The 21,971-nt window shown below is 43.2% G+C and overlaps 1 protein-coding gene across 1 annotated transcript in view; it reads left to right on the top strand.

Moving 5' to 3' along the window:
- Positions 1–21,971, top strand: part of ADAMTS20 (ADAM metallopeptidase with thrombospondin type 1 motif 20) — a 176,164-nt gene that overhangs the window by 81,105 nt on the left and 73,088 nt on the right. Inside the window, exons 15-18 of the mRNA XM_045001846.1 lie at positions 2,401–2,518; positions 12,532–12,627; positions 16,230–16,396; positions 16,506–16,635. Coding sequence (XP_044857781.1) covers positions 2,401–2,518; positions 12,532–12,627; positions 16,230–16,396; positions 16,506–16,635 — 511 coding nt within the window. The remainder of the gene's footprint in view (positions 1–2,400; positions 2,519–12,531; positions 12,628–16,229; positions 16,397–16,505; positions 16,636–21,971) is intronic.

Raw genomic sequence — 21,971 nt, 5'->3', positions numbered from 1 at the left:
GCGTGAGAGTCCATTCCACAAGGCTATTGCTGTGTCTACATTCTTTGTTCTGACACCATACGTTCAGAACTATTGATGTGGTATGAATTGTCTGGAGATCCAGATATTGCTGACCAGCTAATAAAGTCCTTAGCTGCTGTGATAGAAGCAAGATGGGAGGAAACAACAAGAATTATGAACTTCACCCATTCCAGCCAGAAATCCTGGAAACTTTTGTGTTGACTTGGCACAGCAAGTGCTTCCCCGTCCTCCTTTCACTCCAAACCAAGTTGCTAGCCACTTGCTTCAGGTTGCAAAAGTTCCCCTGAATAATCTTGTAAAATGGCAGATTTGCAATGAATGGCGGCAATTCAGATGATGTAATCTGCACCATTCACAAACACTGAACTAGACACTGCACTGTGCAACATCAAATCTGGAATTTCACCAGAATTCCTGAATCACCTTGGAATCAACGCTTATCAATGATTATCCAAATTCCTGACACGGGTTATCAATTTCGGTAACCTGTCAAGGATTTGGAGAATGTCAAAAGTAATCACCCTTTTAAAACCTGAAAAGGACACACATAGTGCAGCAAACTACCAACTGATCTCACTGCTATCTGTCGGATTCAAAGACTTGGAGTGGCTTATCCTCCAGCGTATATCTCCAGAGGTGGTGGCAATTCTCAGCGTTGACTGAGCTGGCTATTGGAAGGTCGAAGCACACATGACCAAGTCCTAGCCCTCACTACATATATGGAAAACAGGTTTCAACAGCACTGGAAGACCAGAGCTGTTTCTTGGACCTGACAGCAGACTACGATACAGTATGGCACACTCGTCTTCTGATAAAACTGTCAAAAGCTCGCCCAGCATGAGTGGTGGACATTGCTGAACTTCTACTTCCTGACAGGCATTTTCATGAGATGGAACAAGCGAATGGAGAAGACAATCCAACAGCTTACCCCAACGCCCTGTGCTTGCGTCCACCCTGTTCAGTCTGTGTTCAGTCTCTACACAAACGACCTGCTACTGACACAGTTACGGAAATTCATCTATGCAGATGACTTCTGCTGCGGTACCCAGTCATGCTTTTTCATTATATATATATTGGAGAGAGAGAGAGATAGACTGTGTGTGTGTAGTGTATAGTATGTATATAATAATATATAGTATACTATAGTATATACTATAGAGTATAAGCTGTACGTACTATATATATAGTGTGTATATATATATATAGTACATAAACCTTATACTCTATAGTATATACTATAGTATACTATATATTATTATATACATACTATACACTACACACACAGTCTCTCTCTCTCTCTCTTAAAAAATATAAAAATATATGGCAAAATAAATATTCTTGGAAACCACTAAAGCAAAGTTGTTTGAACCGATTTTAACAAAGTTCTGATCCTAATCAGCTTAGCGACCTAGAGGTAGAGCTCACAAAGTAGAAGACCCAGATTTGAATCCTAATAGCCTAATTCTTCTGTCATTTAAACAGGTGTAAATTAGGGGTAACTCTATTGAAGTCAGTGAATAGCAGAGAAAAGTGCTATTACTTCTATGGAGAGGAGGTTTTACATCATATTTCTCAAAATCAGGAGGCAATTTAGCTCTGAAAGAGATCATTTCAAAGTTTTCTTAGATGGATGAAAATTATGGTAATGCCACAGGCCTTTTTATAGGGAGAGGGATACTAAAACAACCCAGAACTTTGAGCCAGATTTTGCTTTCCATCCCCATGCAACCTTACTGACTGCAGTGGGTTGCATAATGTGAAAGTGAAGATAAAATTTGACCCTTCATTAGGGTAAACCACAGGGAGGAATGCCAGAGAGCAGCTGTACTTATGTGGAGGAGGGAAGGGGAATGGTTTGAGTAAAGAATTAAAAATTAAAATAGTGATCTTGCGTTTATTTTTCTTAGTATCTTAGCTCATATAAATAGTCAATAAATCATTCTTTATTTTACAACTATAGAGTTTAAAAGAATTGATGTTCATGTGCACATAATACTAAAGGAATTGATTCATTTTAACATTACAGAAGTTTTTGAACAAATTGTCTTTAAAATTTATAGTGAACATTCAATATTGTAGATAGAAAATGTTAATGCATCAAGAAATACAGAAATATTAAATAGATTTGCATTGTACTTTCTTAGAATAACAGAAGTATTATATTTTGTCCTTACATCAAAGCACCTAAGATCATATAAAAGACTGTTCATGATTTGCCAACAAAGATGGAGATAGTCCATTGATATATATATATATATATATATATAGTGAATAAAATCTTTTTGGGGAAAAATCTTAATGTGCCATTTTCACTGTTTTCTACTGAGCTGAATGACTTATTACAATATATGCAACACAGATTTATTGTATTTCTTGTAGCAAGCTGGCTGTGATCATGTGTTGAATTCCAAGGCAAGGAGAGATAAGTGTGGAATCTGTGGCGGTGATAATTCTTCATGTAAGACTCTTGCAGGCACTTTCAACAGTGCTCATTATGGTATGTTTTTCTCTTATTTTACATTTAAGTTGTGTTTAAAGTACGATTTCAGTGTACATTCTTTAGGGCCTCTGCCAACAGAAAATATCCATGACTTTGAGTGACAAAAGCTCTTTCAAGGATACAGAGACAAACACTGTGGTATGTTGACCTATTCAAGAAAAAGTCAGTTGCTGAGTAAAGTCAAAGCAAAAAAGAGAGAGAAAATGGTGTGGTGAGAAGCTGCAGAGCTATCTCTGGAAAAGAGTGCTTCCTGCCTCCTGCACTTTGTGATCAGTCTGTGCTGAAACTACACTGCCCATGGGGCTCCAGCATCTTCTGCTGGCCCCATGAGGAGAGAGAGGGATGAATCCCAGGTCTGAGCTCCTGGCTGATTTTCTTTCTTTTATTAAAATGACAAATATAGACCCATAAAATGTGATGCCCTCTCTTATCCCAGATTACCAGAAGATGTATGTCCTTCTTCTGATCAATGACAATTAGTGGGAAAACCTATCACATAGAGAATCTATTACCTCAGTTTCTTCATTAATACTATCTATAGTTCCTACATCAATGTGTAGGAGGGTTTGAGAGACCAGTGTGTGTATATATAAATAGAAACTCTTGTCAAGCATAGCATACAGAGCCATAGCTTCGTAGTAAGAGCATGGGACAGAGGGTCAGGAGACCATGGACATCAGTTGTCCAATGGCCCCTTTAGGGTGCTCCGCTAGTTTAAAGGTGCAGCAAACTGGGTGGAGATGACCCTTGGCAAAAAGAGGAGATGCCTGGCCAATGTAGAGCTGCCAGAAAGGTTGTGTGCTGGCACCTTTCCCATTCTCCAGGGGACAAGGGGAAGGGTATGTCCAAAATGCTGCTGGACTTTGGCTATTTTTTGTCTGGCAGATGGTCTGTGCTCATCCCAGGGGACGAGGCAAAAAGACCAGAAGGCGTAAAGGTGGCACACAGCCATTGTCTCCCCTCTGTCTCTTCTCCCACATGTATATATACTCACAATCCTCTCTTGTTTCTGTGCTGATGAATGATTGAAGGCACAGTAAGTGCCTATTATTATTAAATCAGAAACAATATGAATTTGTAAACGTACATTTAAAATTGTAACAGTGAAAGGATGTAAGAGTTTGATAAAACTGTAAAGGAACTGTGGGCTTTTTTATCACCATTAATGATCATGTACTGGAGGGTTAGCACATGAATTGAATTAAGTATGTTCCTGATACCAATCTATTCATATTCTGATAAAAATGGCATTAATGCCACTGTCAGCAAGGCTGTGTTAGAATATCTGTTACCACCTTACATATTTTTGAATATTAAAAGCAAAATATATTATTAAATATATTAAAAGCAAACATGCTCAAACATGGAACTTTCCATTTAAAAATAGGGTTTCTTTTTTAATACAATTTCAAAATTAAATTATTGTTAATTTAGTCATTTTTATTTTAAGTCTGGTCTTGAAAATTAGTAAATTATGTAAAATAATGAAGTTAGTAGCTTCAGGCACTTTTTTCTATGGTGGAAGTGAAAAAAAGTGGTGGTGGTTTTTTTTGGCTGTTTTTTCATTTTCAACTGACAGGTTGCAGGACTTTGTATTTTGAGGAAATAACACAATTAAGACCTAATCATTTTAGTTAGGAAAACAAATCTGTGCATATGCCAGAAGGACTAGGTCATGGCAGTTATTTCACTGCCATCCATTGGTGTGGTACAGTGTCCTGTGCACAGGGTGTATGCAATTTGAACAACCATTTAGGCTGCTATAGATTGTTTTTCCTGTGTTTACCCCACCCTCCTTCCATGAGCCTGTGTAAAAGGGCTTACTATAAATGAGAATAAGACCCATTATACTTTGTACCTTCAACTAAGCTTCTTTCAGCAACACAACATGGTATGATATAGCCTTAGGGCCAAATTCTACTACCCTTACTTATTTGATTAATCCTCTGACTTTGCTGGGCTTGCAGAGGGTGTTGGTCAAGGCAGAATTTGACATGGCAAGATTATAAAGCTTGTTTTTGGAAATTAAAATTGGGTTATTTTCTTCTATTTTACAATTAACCATAAAATTTAAATTGTGCTTTAATTATTAAGCCCTTAAATCATCATACATCCTATGTGAGTACATTAGGTTTTCCAGAAGTCTAACTGTGTGGTGGCAAGTAGTGAGGCAACTACCTGCTGCCTGCATGATCAGAGGGAATAGTTCAGTGCTGTCACTAGCTCTGTCCACTGTTACTATGACATGGTTTGGCTCTGTAACAAAATGGGGCTGGAGTCCCTCAAAATGGGCAGGATTATGCAAATTACAGCATGTCTACAGACCCTAAACCAGATAGTAGCACGTATGCCACAGATATTGTAGCTGCACTGCCCACACAGCTCTAACAGTTTGACAGCCATGTTCAAGCAGGAATGCAACAGTCCTCACAGAATGTGATGTTCAGTTGACCCTTAGCATCTTCCCAGAAACAGAGAAGTGACCCTCCAGGATAGCACTAGCACATCTCCAGTCATACTGATGAGATAAGATGCTCTCTCAAGGCTGTATTATACCAGCAAATTGATTTTACCATGCAGTTTGGTATGTGTAGGCCTCACCAGCTTGTGCTGCAATACTCTGCCCCTTTGATATTTCCTGGGAGTAGTGCAGTAGTAGACACTCTTACACCAAGGGACCAATTTGAGATTTGGTTTATGCCACTGCAGGAGCAGCCTGTGTGATCAGTCACTGGAGCAGTGCTCTGCATGCCATGTAATGTTAAGTTATAATTTTGCCCTACATATTTAAATGTTAATAAAATAGTCATCAGCAATTCATTGCAACTAAATGCTAATGTACTGGCATCCTGGTCTGAGGAGACAGGTACCTTTAATTACTCATACTTGGTATTTTTAACGGTCTTTCTATTATATTGCACTTATAACTGAAGTATCTGAGTACTTGACAAAGAATTGTCCCTTCCCCAACAAAAGTCAGTGATGTAATTTTCCATTTATTTGTTTTATATCAGCATGCTACTTGGCAATGTTTCTGTTATTTTTAAATTTCTTTCCTCCCAATTTTGTCTTCTCTCCTCTCTCCTCCAACTACCTCTTTCTCTTTCCTCTCCCTGTTTTTACCTTCTCTTGGGCGTGAATGATAGCGGGCTTTTTGGGTATTTTTTCTTTACTAAATATTGGAAAGATATATTGTGTAATTTACAGGTAGTGGACTATTGACTAAAGATGTGCAAATTGTAACAGTTTGCAATTACAGTGCTGCCCCCAAGTGGTAGACATAATAAATTTGTGCTAACACTAAGGGTACGTCTACACTACAAGACTATTTCGAATCAACTTAATTCGAATTTGTGGAATCGACCTTATGAAGTCGAAGTTGTGTATCCACACTAAATACACTAGTTCGACTGTGTGAGTCCACAGTAACGGGGCCAGTGTCGACTTTGGAAGCGGTGCACTGTGGGAAGCTATCCCACAGTTCCCGCACTCCCCGCTGCCCATTGGAATCCTGGGATTTCCCCCCAATGCATGCTGGGGGGAAAAATGTGTCGAGGGTGGTTTTGGGTAACTGTCATCATTGAACCGTCACTCCCGCCCTCTCTCCGTGAAAGCGCCGGCGGGAAATCTGTTCGCGCCCTTCTCTGGTCGGTTACAGCTCGGACGCCACAGCACTGCGAGCATGGAGCCCGCTGCAATCATCGCTGCACTTATGGCCGTTGTCAACTCCTCGCACCTTATCGAACACCTCTTCCACAGTCAGCTGCTGAGAAATCGGGCGAGGAGGCTCCGTCAGCGCGGTGAGGACAGGAAGTCACAGAGTGGCGCAGACCTCTCACAAAGCATGGTACGCCGCGCCGTGGAGATTATGGTGGCAATGGGTCACGTTCATGCTATGGGACGGTGATTCTGGGCCCGGGAAACAAGCACGGACTGGTGGGACCGCATAGTGCTGCAGGTCTGGGATGAATCACAGTGGCTGCGAAACTTCAGGATGCGTAAGGGCACTTTCCTTGAACTCTGTGACTTGCTGTCCCCTGCCCTGAAGCGCCAGGACACCCGGATGCGAGCAGCCCTGAGTGTGCAGAAGCGAGTGGCCATAGCCCTCTGGAAACTTGCAACGCCAGACAGCTACCGGTCAGTAGCGAACCACTTTGGCGTGGGCAAATCTACCGTAGGGCTTGCTGTGATTCAAGTAGCCCACGCAATCGTTGAGCAACTGTTCTCAAAGGTAGTGACCCTGGGAAACGTCCAGGTCGTCATAGATGGCTTCGGCGCGATGGGATTCCCAAACTGCGGTGGGGCTATAGATGGGACTCACATCCCTATCCTGGGACCGGCCCACCAGGCCAGCGAGTACATTAACCGAAAGGGCTACTTTTCTATGGTGCTGCAAGCACTGGTGGACCATAGGGGACGTTTTACCAACATCTACGTGGGGTGGCCGGGCAAGGTTCATGACCGCGTGTGTTCAGGAACTCTGGTCTGTTTAAACGCCTCCAGGCAGGTACTTTCTTCCCGGACCACAAAATAACAGTTGGGGATGTGCAGATGCCTACAGTGATCCTCGGGGACCCAGCCTACCCGCTAATGCCCTGGCTCATGAAGCCCTATACAGGCGCCTTGGACAGTGAGAAGGAACTCTTCAACTACCGGCTGAACAAGTGCAGAATGGTGGTGGAGTGTGCTTTCGGACGTCTCAAGGGGAGATGGCGGAGCTTACTGACTCGCTCGGACCTCAGCGAAAAAAATACCCCCGTTGTTATTGCTGCTTGCTGTGTGCTCCACAATCTCTGTGAGAGCAAGGGCGAGACCTTTATGGCTGGATGGGAGGTTGAGGCCAATCGCCTGGCTGCTGATTACGCTCAGCCAGACAGCCGTGCCGATAGAAGATCCCAGCGGGAAGCGCTGTGCATCCGGGAGGCTTTGAAAGCTAGGTTCCTCGGAGAGCAGGGTAACCTATGACTCGCCAGTTGATTTACAGAGAAGCTGAACCTGAGCCTGTTTCAGTGACTGTTGACTTCGATCTGCGGTTACATACCCCGTTCTCCAGGTTTCCCCCCTTCTAAAAAAAAGTTTTAAAATAACTTTAATGGAACACTGATTATTAATAAAGTTTTCTTTAATTATGAATTCCTGTTCAAGGGTTGAAACATGGACGCGGACTGTGGTGGGTACGGTGTGTACTGATGTCCAGACCGCTTCTACACTAGAGGAATGACAGGCTCCTGCTCCTACAGCGGTCTCTGGGGGGAGGACGGTTGCAGGTGGGTGTGCAGGAAGGGGTGGGTTTGCAGGAAGGGGTGAGGGGTGCCGTCTTTGGGACGGAGTTTGGATGCAGGCTCTGGACTGGGGGTTGGGGCGTAGGAAGGGGTGAGGGGTGTGTGGGAAGGGTGAGTATGTGTCCGTGGATGAGGGCTCTTGCTGGGGCTCAGGGCATCGGAGAGGCTCGTGGCTAGGGGGGAAGGGCATGGTAAGGGCAGCCTGCCTTGCCATTTGTGGATGTCAGGCGCTAGGACCCTGGGGCAGCATACACCTCACAGACTGACCCGGGGCAGCATTCACCTCCCAGAATGACCCTAGTGCCTAGTGACTGCAGTCTGTGTGTGTCCTGCTGTTGATCCTGCCCCCAAGTCTGTACCCTGGTAATGGAGGCTGTCCTATGCAATTAAAAAACCCCTCCCCCCCCTTCACACAAAGTCTTCTGACAAGGAAAACGTGACGGAAACAGTGAATAACAACAAACTACTTTTAATACTCAACTACACAGTGCGGGGATGAAACTTGGATTTGGGACTGGGTGATCCAGGAAGGGAAGCACTTCTCACACTTTAGGGAATGGGAGCTGTTTGGTACATGAGCGCTCTGCTGGGGTGGAGTGACAGTTTTCACGGCCCCTAGCGGCCCTCCTTCTTGTGATTTTGGGTGAGGGGGGGACAGGACTTTGTGGCGGGGGAAGGCGGTTGCAGATACAGTTCAGGGGGGCTCTCTGCTCCTGCCTGCGGTCCTGCAGAACATCTACAAGGCGCCGGAGCGTGTCCGTTTGTTCCCTCATTAGCCCAAGCAGCGTTTGAGTCGCCTGCTGGTCTTCCTGCCGCCACCTGTCCTCCCGTTCGCTGTGTGAGCGCTGCTGCTGACATAGGGTCTCCCTCCACTGTCTCTGCTCGGCCGCCTCGGCTCTGGAGCAAGCCATCAGTTCCGAGAACATGTCGTCCCTAGTCTTTTTCTTTCGCCGCCTAATCTGCGCCATCCTCTGTGAGGGGGATGCCGGGGCAGTTCGTGAAAGAGCCGCAGCTGTGTGATGGGAAAAAGGAAGTGATTTCCTTGAAAAGATACATGTTTGCGAACACTGAACACAGTCTAGTCAGTTTCTGTGAACAAGACCATACAGGGCACCTAGTCTCACGAGCTCTCAGGACAAGTTCGAGATTTCGGAATACGCTTTCATTGGCTGCGGTCTTGCACAGGAGATCGGACAAGCGGGGTGGTACAGCTGAATCCGTGTAGCAGCCAGGCCTGGTAAGCACTACACTATAGGCTGCTTAACAGTTAATGGATAGCTGTGCCCTCCCGCTGAAGGCAATCTGTAAAGCATAAAGTCTGACCCTGTTCCAGCCCCTCGCGGCTGTGCACGGGAAAGATCACTGTATGCTTTTCCTCTGTGGCCTCCAACACGTGGCTGTTAAGCGAAGGTCATTGCTATGCAAAGTAAAAGTCAAGCATTCACAATAGTAACAGTACACTAATTGCCCTAATTAGATGCAGCAGTCGCCGAACGAGATTAGCCTGAGGCGGGTCACTCGGAGAGAGAGAGAGCGGATGCTGCTCGAATCCCTGCACAGACCAGGACCGTACGCTGCAATGCTGGTGGAGGCAATGATTCCGCTGTACATTAGGATGGCCTGGCGCGGAAGAGTGTGCTTCCACGGAGTACCAAATAAGGCACCTCTCCCCAGGAACCTCCTGCGGAGACTTTTCGAGCTGCTCTCCGAGAGCTTCGTGGAACTGTCCCAGGAGGATTTCTGTTCCATCCCTATCTGTGTGGACCTTCTCTTTATATAGTTTTTTAAGCAAAAGGTTTTATATAGTTTTTACATATTTTTTATTCCTGTTTTTTAAAAAATAAATGTTTCCATGTTTATAGCACTTACCGACTGATCCTTCCCCTGATTCTGAGTCCGGGTTAACGGCCGGGGAGGGTTGGTAGGGGATCTCTGTGAGGGTGATGAAGAGATCCTGGCTGTCGGGGAAAGCAGTATTGTAAGCGCTGTCGCCTGCGTCGTCCTCCACAAACCCTTCCTCATCTTCCCCATCGGCGAACATCGCCGAGGAACTGCCCCTCGACACTATCCCATACTCAGAGTCCACGGTCACTGGTGGGGCAGTGGTGGCAGACCCACCTAGAATGGCATGCAGTGCCTCGTAGAAGCGGCAGGTCTGGGGCTGTGCTCCGGAGCGTCCGTTTGCCGCTCTGACTTTTTGGTAGCCTTGTCTCAGGTCCTTGATTTTCACGCGGCACTGCGTTGTATCCCGGCTGTATCCTCTGAGTGCCATGGCTTTGGAGACCTTCTCGTAGGTCTTTGCATTCCGTTTGTTGGAGCGCAGCTCCGAAAGCACAGACTCATCGCCCCACACAGCGATCAGATCCAGGACTTCACAGTCTGTCCATGCTGGGGACCTCTTTCTATTCTGGGATTGCATGGACTCCTCTGCTGGAGAGCTCTGCATCGTTGCAGGTGCTGCTGAGCTCACCCCGATGTCCAACCAGGACATGAGATTCAAAGTGCCCAGACAGGAAAAGGAATTCAAATTTTCCTGGGTCGTTTCCTGTGTGGCTGGTCAGAGAATCCAAGCTTGGACTGCTGTCCAGAGCGTCAACAGAGTGGTGCACTGTGGGATAGCTCCCGGAGCTAGTAAGTTCGATTTGCATCCACACCTAGCCTAATTCGACATAGCCATGTCGAATTTAGCGCTACTCCCCTCGTCGGGGTGGAGTACCGAATTCGAACTAAAGAGCCCTCTAGGTCGAACTAAATGGCTTCCTGGTGTGGACGGGTGCACGGTTAATTCGAATTAACGCTGCTAAATTCGAATTAAAGTCCTAGTGTAGACCAGGCCTAAGCCTGTTTGGGTTATGCACATTGATTATTATGTGATTAATACAATACTGTACAATTAGTGGATAATGAAACTAATGGGGAGAGTCTTGTAGTTATATTTTTAGCTTATTACCCCTGGATGAGGGCTAGCCAGTTGATGTTTAGTGCTAATAATAATCCTGAGGTAATGTTAGTGGATAGAGAAGCAATTGGAGGAGTTATCAAGAATTATATTAATTCTTCTGACTGATTGTGCTACTATTTGTTAAGCAGGTTCACAATGTAGGGTTCTTAGATTCAGTGGTGCACCTGGATGTTTAGGTAGCAGCTGTGAATAAGCATTTTTAACTGTACATGTGAGAAGAGTGTGGCTGTTTCTCTTAAATGTGGATCTGGCTATTTATTATTTTGCTACCTCAAAACTATGCTGCTACATTACCTACCGTATTGTTCCGAGTATAGGCCGCTCCTGATTATAAGCCGCACCCTTAAAGTTTGGTGCTATTTTTAAAAAATTAAATTTTTAACTTTTTTTAACTTAAAGAAAATCTCAGCCGCGGCCGGGACTCAGAGGGCTCTGGGCTGTCTGCCACGGCGGGGAGCCCAGAGCCCTTTAAATCTCAGCCGCGGCCGGGACTCAGAGGGCTCTGGGCTGTCTGCCGCGGCGGGGAGCCCAGAGCCCTTTAAATCTCAGCCGCGGCCGGGACTCAGAGGGCTCTGGGCTGTCTGCCGCGGCAGACAGCCCAGAGCCCTTTCAATCCCAGCCGCGGCGGGGAATCAGAGCGCTCTGGGCTGCCCGCCGCGGCGGGGAGCCCAGAGCCCTTCAAATCCCAGCCGCGGCGGGGAATCAGAGGGCTCTGGGCTGTCTGCCGCGGCGGGGAGCCCAGAGCCCTTTCAATCCCAGCCGCGGCGGGGAATCAGAGGGCTCTGGGCTGCCCGCGGCAGCGGGGAGCCCAGAGCGCTTTCAATCCCAGCCGCGGCCGGGACTCAGAGGGCTCTAGGCTGCCCGCTGCGGCGGGGAGCCCAGAGCTCTTTAAATCCCCGCCGCGTCTGGGATTGAAAGTATTTTTATTGGTTTTTTTTTTGGCAAGATCCCGCTTACAGGCCGCACCCCTAGTTTAAAGACTTAAATTAGGGGAAAAAAGTGCGGCCTATACTCGGGACAATACGGTATTACTGTATTTGGGACTAGCTGGAGTAATTGTAGAATGTGATGACTCGTTTATGAAGAATTACTTCTTGAAGGGAGCACATTAGACCCATACTCTAATGACTCCAGCTCACATCTAGAAGATTGCAGATCTAACATGACTAATTTATCTAATGTATATAACTTACCTACCTGCCTGGCCTTCACACTGTACTGTCTGAGCACCTAGCAGTTATTAATGGATTTTCACCTCACAGCACTCCTTTAAAATAGGGAAGTATTATCTCTGTTTTACAGATGGAGAGCTGGGGCACAGGATAGATTAAGTGACTTGTCCAAGCTCTCACAGAAAGTTCGAAGCCAGGTCCTCCTGAGTCCCACTGTAGTGTCCTATTCAGTAGACATGTATATGGAAAGGATTTTATTAATAGAGTACACTAACATTATTGGTTATAGTATATGTCATTCAGTTTTCATAAAACAAGAAAAAATAATTTTCTTTTTTGATACGAAATCAATAAGTATTATAATAGTTCAGTTTGACTAGACTTTATATAGCTTAATATCTGTGTTTTAAAAGAAGCTACCAGATTTTCCTTCTTGCAGAATAATGAGTGGATTTAACAGCGGGCTGTCCCTCACTGGTTGTCAAAGTATGGGAAGAAAGCTAATTAAACAAATGTTCAGCAAATTAATTTTTACAAGTATATGGATGTTTATGGTGTTTAGAAAGAACTAATTTATGTACAATTATATTCCAGGTTATAATGTCGTAGTAAAAATTCCCATGGGAGCAACAAACATTGACATTCGTCAGCACAGCTATTCAGGAAAACCAGAAGATGACAACTACCTTGGTAAAGGTTTCCAGTAAACAACAGCTGATAGATGGTTTGTGTGTACTTTCCCAAAGGTCTACTGCAGACATAAAATATAAGAAGTCTGATAAAGTCCTTAGAGCAATTTTGTAATTATAATTTACCATCACCTGGGTTGCCTGGTTCCCTCTGCAGAAGTTACACACGTGTAATTTCATCTGGAAAAAAAACCCCAGGAACTTTAATGGCTTTTGGGGATTCAGAGATTCTCTGGCTGGAAGGGACCGTTGTGATAATCTAGTCTTATCTGAATAACATAGGCCATAGAACTTCCCCAAAATAATTCCCAGATCATATCTTTTAGGAAAAGTTTTGATTTAAAAATTGTTGGTGAAGGAGAATCCACCATGACCATTGGTAAAGTGTTCCAGTGGTTAATTATCCTCACTGTCAAAAATGTATGCCTTATTTCCAGTCGGAATTTGTCTAGTTTTCACTTCCAGGCAGTGGATCATGTTATACTTTTCTCTGTTAGAATGAAGAGAGCTTTATTAAATACTCATTCCTCATGTAGGTACTTATACACTGTAATCAAGTCACCCATTAACATTTTCTTTGTTAAGCTAAATAGTTTGAGCTCCTTGAGCCTATCACTGTAAGACATGCTTTCTAATCCTTTGGTCATTATTGTGGCTCTTCTCGCAACCCTCTCCAATTTATCAGCTTTCTTCTTGAATTGTGGACCCCAGAACTAGATACAGTATCCCAGCACTAGTTGTACCAGTACCAAATAGAGGTAAAATAACCTCTGTACTCCTGCTTGAGATTCTCCTGTTTATGCAGCCCAGGAAGCTTACGTTCAGCTAATTATCCACTATAACCTCCAAATCTTTTTTCAGAGTCACTGCTTTCCAGGAGAAAGTCCTGCATCCTATAAGTATAGCCTACATACCTTACTCTTAGGTGTATCCATTTACAGTTAGACACATTAAAATGCATATTGTTTGCTTGCATTCAGTTTACCAAGTGATCCAATTTGCTGTGAATCAGTGACCTGTCCTCTTCATTATTTAACACTCCCCCAATTTATGTGTCATCTGCAGACTTTATCAGTGATTATTTGATGTTTTCATCCAGGTCACTGGTAAAAATGTTAAATAGTGTAGGGCCAAGAACAAATCCCAGTAGGACCCACTGGAACAAACCTGCTCAATGACGATTCCCTGTTTATACTTACATTTTGAGACCTACCAGTTAGACAGTTTTTAATTAATTTCATGTGTGCCATGTTAATTTTATATTGTTCTGTTTTTTAATCAAAATGTTGTTTGGTACCAAGTCAAATGTCGTACAGAAGTCTAGGTATATTACCTTTATTAACATTGTTACCTTTATCAACCAAACCTATCTCATTTAAAAAAAAAAAGATATCAGGTTAGTTTGACAGGATCTCTTTTCCATAAACCCATGTTGATTTTCATCAATTACATTACCCTCCTATAATTCTTTATTAAATGAGTCCCATTTCAGCCGCTCAATTATCTTGCCCAGGATTGACATTAAACTGACAGTCTATAATTAGCCTGGTCCTTCTGTTTACCCTAGTTAAAATTTGGCACAACATTAGCTTTCTTCCAGTCTTTTTGAACTTCTCCAGTGCTCTGAGACTTATTGAGAATCAACATTAATGGTCCAGTGAATTCCTCAGCCAGCTCTTTTAAAAGTCTTGGATACAAGTTAACAGGACCTGCTGATTTAAAAATGTCTAACTCTAGTAGCTTCTGTTTGACATCCTCCAGAGATATCTCTGGAGGATGTCAAACAGCAGCTACTAAAGTTAGACAATAAACACTTCCCCACTTTTCTGCATTATTATTATTGATCAGTCTATCATTTCCATCTACTAGTGGACAATATCATTGTCAGGATCCTTTTGGTTCCTAATATATTTAAAGAATTCCTTATTGTCCTTAACTCTGCTGGCCACAGAGTTCTCCTTGTGTCCCTTTGCTCCCTTATCAGTTTTCCACAATTCCTAATTCCTGATTTATATTCATTACTATCAACTTCCTCTTTCTACTATTGGTTTATTTTTTGTAGCTGCCTGCACTTCCCTCTAAACCACATCAATTTTTTATCCAGTACAACCTACTATCTCAGTTGTTAGACTGTGATGTTTTGGGCATCTAGTAAAGTGTTGTTAAATTATTTCGAATTATCATTCACATTTTTCTTATTAAATTTTTCCTCACAACTGCTTTGGTTCATCATTGTTTTCAGCTTGTGAAATTGGCCTTATTATTATTATGCTTGCACACTATAAATGTGATCAAGTAATGATCACTTGTACCTACGTTACCATTAATTTTTAGTTCTGTGATCTTTATCTGTTGGGACAAGGTTGAATAGAGAATCCCCTGTGTTGGCTGCAACGCTTTTTTAGTTAGGAAAATTGTCACCTATGATGATTAGAAATTTCAGGGATGTTTTTGTACTGGCAGCATGAGACCTCCAGAATATGTCACTCAAATTGAAGTCCCCTGTGATCACACAGTTATTTTTCCTACACATTATAGGTAGGTGCATAAGGAGGCAGTGATCCTGTTCCCTAGTGTGATTTGGTGGTCTGTTTCTTATTCTTAATGTGTGTTTATGTGTTTATCTGTCAGAAAGAGGCAGCACGAATGGATGGTGTATTTACAAAGATTTTATCAGTATGAATATGTGGTGGTCATGTTATTTATAAGTGAACTAAGAATTAGAGCACGTACTGGGATTTTTTAAATGCATATTTGTTGAAAACATACCATTTATTTATAAGTTGAGATCTCTGTTATATCTGAACTATATAGTTTATTTAATTTGATGTAAAGTGGAAGAACGAGATTTAGACAGAGTAGAATTGTTGTTGAAAACATTTATTTTCAGTTGTGTTATGACATTTTGCAGTTAAATGTTTCATTAATTTTAGAGAGACAAGGTAGCTGAGGTACTATCTTTTATTGGACCAACTTCTGTTGGTGAAAGAGACAAGCTTTCGAGCTTAACAGAGCTCTTTGTCAGAATGTTAAACATGCACAGAGAACAAGCTCATATGGTCACCTATACATACATTATACATATATTCTATCCATGGATGAAAAATACTATGAGAAAAGAGGCTTTTAGAAAAGTATGCTTATCTTACAATATTAAAATTTATCATGTAATGCCAGAATGCACATTTCAGCCTTGCCAATGAAGGCCTAGGAGTTACCCATTTTTTAACCATGTTACTGAACTATAGCCCTGTAGAATACAAGACTGTAGAACAATTCAGAATACAAACTGTTCCCAGGTATACTGGCAGGAGCAAAACATTTAAAAAATATTTCTGGTATTACTACCCTGTAATACCAGGGTATGAGGTCCCCCAACACAGTAAATTTTAATGATGTAGATAGTACCTATGGCACCTGAATAGAAGTATATTACTAATGGTATCAGATCTTACTGATGTTTTCAAAACTGTTTGTCATAAATTTAAAAAATACCAATTATCATAATGAATAACTAAATGCAAACAAAATTTCAAATTTGTATTACTGTTTATTATACCTTTTAATTGGGATAGATGTTTATTCCCAAATTTTTACTTTTAGCATTATCTGATACTCACGGGAATTTTATCCTGAATGGAAATTTTGTTGTAAGCATGTCTAAAAAAGAAATTGGTATACAAGGAGCCATTTTTGAGTACAATGGTTCAAACAACACTGTAGAGCGAATTAACAGCACCAATCGACTAGAAGAAGAGCTAATTTTGCAGGTGAATTTTCAATGTTTTAATAAGTTTGTAAAGTTAATAAGTGTTTATAGTTTTTATAATCATGGGTCAATTAATTGAAAAAAAAAGTATTATTTTTATATCTTTAAAGGTATTATGTGTAGGGAATTTATACAACCCTGATGTGCGTTATTCATTCAGTATTCCTATAGAAGAGAGAAGTGATCTGTTTCTCTGGGATCCATATGGTCCCTGGCAAGAGTGCAACAAAATGTGTCAAGGTATTGTGAATTCTTTTTGAAATCCGAATTCTGTTTATGATGTTATTTCATATTCTTACATGTAAATTCAGAAGTATTTAATATCATGTCACATCATGCATCTTAATCTGTGTATGCCCAAATGTGGCACGTAATTTGGGATAAAGTCCTGAAAATGAGGTACACCAATAAATGCAGGAAACTTTAAATGGTGAGGGATATTTAATTTCCTTGGTGTAAATAGAGTTCTGTATCTTCTATTCTGGATTCTCTATTTCTAATGTAAATAATTTTCAACTATAAAAGTGTGAAATTTGCATGAAATTATAGGTAATTTAAATTTAGAGGTTAAAATGAGTGATATTGAAATTAAGGTACACTTAAGATATGTGATCCAGAAAAGTGTGACAACATGGATTGGGTTCATCAAAGGATGAATTAGTTCTATTTAGTTTAAAAATTTATTTATTTGTACATTTTCACAATAATTCTAGCAGTAATAATTGAATTTCTATATTTATGGAAGCAGTTTGATTAAAAAAATGGTTACATTATATAATCTCATAAAAGACTAGCCACTTGCCTACAAGAATCTGATTGATACGGCTAGTGCTCTTGCTTGACATGAACTAAGCCAGAGTGCCAACAAAAGGAGCCATCTGTATGTTTTCTAAACCTTAGCTGAATCTCCTAAAGAGTCAGAGAAAGATCAGTAAAATTTTTCAGTTAAAGAAATCTATCTCAGTGGATTAAGCTTCAAATCCAAGCCTGTTATGAATAACCAGGAAGCTCAGACAATAGACATTGCAGAGCATAACAAAAAGCTGTGTCTCATCTGCATGGATGGCATTTGAGTCCATGATGTCTCACTGCTGTGTATATATGTTGCATCGAACTAAAGAGAGAATTGATCCCTTTGGGTATGTCAAGCCTACAAAGAAAAACCCGTGGAAATGAGTCTCAGAGGCCAGGTCAGGCTGCTGCTCAGGCTGTGGAGCTAAAAATAGCAGTGTAGATGTTCTTGCTTAGGCAGGAATCCAGACTCTGCGACTGCGGGTATGTCTACACTACGAAATTAGGTCGATTTTATAGAAGTTGATTTTTAGAAATCAATTTTATACAATCGATTGTGTATGTTTTCACTAAGCACATTAAGTCGGCGGAGTGCATCCTCACTACCATGGCTAGCATCGACTCACGGAGCGGTGAACTATGGGAAGCTATTCCACAGTTCCCGCAGTCTCTGTTGCCCATTGGAATTATGGGTTAAGCTCCCAATGCCTGATGGGGCAAAAACATTGTTGCAGATGGTTTTGGGTACATGTTGTTACTCTCCGCTCCCTCCCTCTCTCCCTCCATGAAAGCAACTGCAGATAATCATTTCATGCCTTTTTGCCTGGGTTACCCATGCAGACACCAAAGCATGGAGCCCGCTCAGCTCACTGCTGCTGTTGTGAGCATTGTAAACACCTCACACATTATTCTGCAGTATGTGCAGAACCTGGCTAAGAGACAGCACGAGGACGATTGTGAGGAGGACATGGACACAGATGTTCCTGAAAGCACGGGATGTGGCAATTGAGACATCATGGCAGCAGTGGGGCAGGTTGATACAGTGGAATGCCAATTCTGGTCCAGGCAAACAAGCACAGACTGGTGGGACCACATAGTGTTGCAGGTATGGGATGATTCCCAGTGGCTGCGAAACTTTTGCAAGCGTAAGGCCACTTTCCTGGAACTCTGTGAGTTGCTTTCCCCTGCCCTGAAGCGCAGGAATACAAAGATGAGAGCTGCCCTGACAGTTGAGACGTGAGTGGCGATAGCACTGTGGAAGCTTGCAACACCTGACTGCTACCAGTCAGTCGGGAATCAATTTAGAGTGGGCAAATCTACTGTGGGGACTGCTGTGATTCAAGTATTCAATGCAATCACTGACGTTCTCCTGTCAAAGGTAGTGACTCTGGGAAATGTGCAGGTCATAGTGGATGGCTTTGCTGCAATGAGTTTCCCTAACTGTGGTGTGGTGATAGATGGAATGCATGTCCCTATCTTGGCACCGGACCACCTTGCCAACCAGCACATAAACTGCAAGGGGTACTTCTCAATGGTGCTGCAAGCACTACTGGATCACAAGGGACGTTTCACTAACATCAACGTGGGATGGCCGGGAAAGGTGCATGACAGGGAGAACTAGAAGTCCTGGCACAGTCAAGAAATTATGATGTAATTGGAATAACAGAGACTTGGTGGGATAACTCACATGATTGGAGTACTGTCATGGATGGATATAAACTGTTCAGGAAGGATAGGCAGGGCAGAAAAGGTGGGGGAGTTGCGTTGTATGTAAGAGAGCAGTATGACTGCTCAGAGCTCCAGTATGAAACTGCAGAAAAACCTGAGAGTCTCTGGATTAAATTTAGAAGTATGAACAACAAGGGTGATGTCGTGGTGGGAGTCTGCTACAGACCACTGGACCAGGGGGATGAGGTGGACGAGGCTTTCTTCCAGCAACTAACAGAAGTTGCTAGATCACAGGCCCTGGTTCTCATGGGTGACTTTAATCACCCCGATATCTGCTGGGAGAGCAATACAGCAGTGCACAGGCAATCCAGGAAGTTTCTGGAAAGTGTAGGGGACAATTTCCTGGTGCAAGTGCTGGAGGAACCAACTAGGGGAAAAGCTCTTCTTGACCTGTTGCTCACAAACAGGGAAGAAATAGTAGAGGAAGCAATAGTGGATGGGAACCTGGGAGGCAGTGACCATGAGATGGTCGAGTTCAGGATCCTGACACAAGGAAGAAAGGAGAGCAGTAGAACAGAGACCCTGGACTTCAGAAAAGCAGACTTCGACTCCCTCAGGGAACTGATGGGCAAGGTCCCCTGGGAGAATAACATGATGGGGAAAGGAGTCGAGGGAAGCTGGCTGTATTTTAAAGAAACCTTATTGAGGTTGCAGGAACAAACCATCCCGATGTGTAGGAAGAAAAGTAAATATGGCAGGTGACCAGCTTGGCTCAACAATGAAATCCTTGCTCGTCTTAAACACAAAAAAACAGCATACAAGAAGTGGAAGATTGGACAAATAACCAGGGAGAAGTATAAAAGTATTGCTCAGGCATGCAGGAGTGAAATTAGGAAGGCCAAATCACACTTGGAGTTGCAGCTAGCCGGAGATATTAGGAGTAACAAGAAGGGTTTCTTCAGGTATGTTAGCAACAAGAAGAAAGTCAAGGAAAGTCTGGGCCCCTTGCTGAATGAGGGAGGGAACCTAGTGACAGAGGATGTGGAGAAAGCTAGTGTACTCAATGCTTTTTTTGCCTCTGTCTTCACAGACAAGGTCAGCTCCCAGACAGCTGCACTCTGCAGCACGGTATGGGGAGGAGGTGACCAGCTCTCTGTGGAGAAAGAAGTAGTTCGGGACTATTTAGAAAAGCTGGATGAGCACAAGTCCATGGGCCCAGATGCGCTGCATCTGAGGGTGCTAAAGGAGTTGGCCGATGAGATTGCAGAGCCATTGGCCATTATCTTTGAAAAATCATGGCGATTGGGGGAGGTCCCGGATGACTGGAAAAAAGCTAATGTAGTGCCCATCTTTAAAAAAGGGAAGAAGGAAGATCCAGGGAACTACAGGCCAGTCAGTCTCACCTCAGTCCCTGGAAAAATCATGGAACAGGTCCTCAAGGAATCAATTCTGAACCACTTAAAGGAGGGGAAAGTGATCAGGAACAGTCAGCATGGATTCACCAAGGGCAAGTCATGCCTGACTAACCTAATTGCCTTCTATGATGAGATAACCGGCTCTGTGGATGAGGGGAAAGCAGTGGATGTGCTATTTCTGGACTTTAGCAAAGCTTTTGATACAGTCTCCCACAGTATTCTTGCCAGCAAGTTAAAGAAGTCTGGGCTGGATGAATAAGGTGGACGGTAAGGTGGATAGAAAACTGGCTAGATGGTCGGGCTCAACGGGTAGTGATCAATGGTTCCATGTCTAGTTCGCAGCCGGTATCAAGTGGAGTGCCCCAAGGGTCGGTGCTGGGGCCGGTTTTGTTCAATATCTTCATTAACGATCTGGAGGATGGTGTGGACTGCACCCTTAGCAAGTTTGCAGATGACACTAAACTGGGAGGAGTGGTTGATATGCTGGAGGGTAGGGATAGGATACAGAGGGACCTAGACAAATTAGAGGATTGGGCCAAAAGAAATATGATGAGGTTCAACAAGGACAAGTGCAGAGTCCTGCATTTAGGACGGAAGAATCCCATGCACTGCTATAGACTAGGGACCGAATGGCTGGGCAGCATTCCTGCAGAAAGGGACCTAGGGGTTATGGTGGACGAAAAGCTGAATATGAGTCAACAGTGTGCCCTTGTTGCCAAGAAGGCTAATGGCATTTTGGGTTGTATAAGTAGGGGCATTTCCAGCAGATCGAGGGATGTGATCATTCCCCTCTTTTCAGCACTGGTGAGGCCTCATTTGGAGTACTGTGTCCAGTTTTGGGCCCCACACTACAAGAAGGATGTGGATAAATTGGAGAGAGTCCAGCGGAGGGCAACAAAAATGATTAGGGGGCTGGAACACATGACTTACGAGGAGAGGCTGAGGGAACTGAGATTGTTTAGCCTGCAGAAGAGAAGAATGAGGGGGGATTTGATAGCTGCTTTCAACTACCTGAAAGGAGGTTCCAAAGAGGATGGATCTAGACTGTTCTCAGTGGTAGAAGATGACAGAACAAGGAGCAATGGTCTCAAGTTGCAGAGGGGGAGGTTTAGGTTGGACATTAGGAAAAACTTTTTCACTAGTAGGGTGGTGAAGCACTGGAATGGGTTACCTAGGGAGGTGGTGGAATCTCCTTCCTTAGAGGTTTTTAAGGTCAGGCTTGACAAAGCCCTGGCTGGGATGATTTAATTGGGTTTGATCCTGCTTTGAGCAGGGGGTTGGACTAGATGACCTCCTGAGGTCCCTTCCAACCCTGAGATTCTGTGATTTTAGCACTACTCCCCTTGCCGGGGAGGAGTACAGAAATCCATTTTAAGAGCCCTTTAGGACGACGGAATGGGGTTGCTTGTGTAGATGCATTCATTATAAAATTGACCTAATGTGGCTAAATTCGACCTAACCCTGTAGTGTAGACCAGGGATGCGTGTCAGAACCCAGGTTCTTCACCTAAGCAGGAATGTCTACATTGCTATTTTTAACCCCAGAGTTAAGCACAAGTCTGACTCAATTGACCGGGCTGTGAGACTCATCACTGTGGGTTTTAATTTGCTGTGTAGATGTATATCATGGCTAATGCTATGATTTAGTCATAAGTATTTTTAGTAAAAGTCATGGATAGGTCATGGGCAATAAACAAAAAAT

The sequence above is a fragment of the Mauremys mutica genome, chromosome 1 (assembly GCF_020497125.1).
Source record: "Mauremys mutica isolate MM-2020 ecotype Southern chromosome 1, ASM2049712v1, whole genome shotgun sequence".
NCBI lineage: Eukaryota > Metazoa > Chordata > Testudines > Geoemydidae > Mauremys > Mauremys mutica.
Note: the sequence above shows the minus strand (reverse complement) of the source record. Positions and strands in the feature narration are given on the sequence as shown.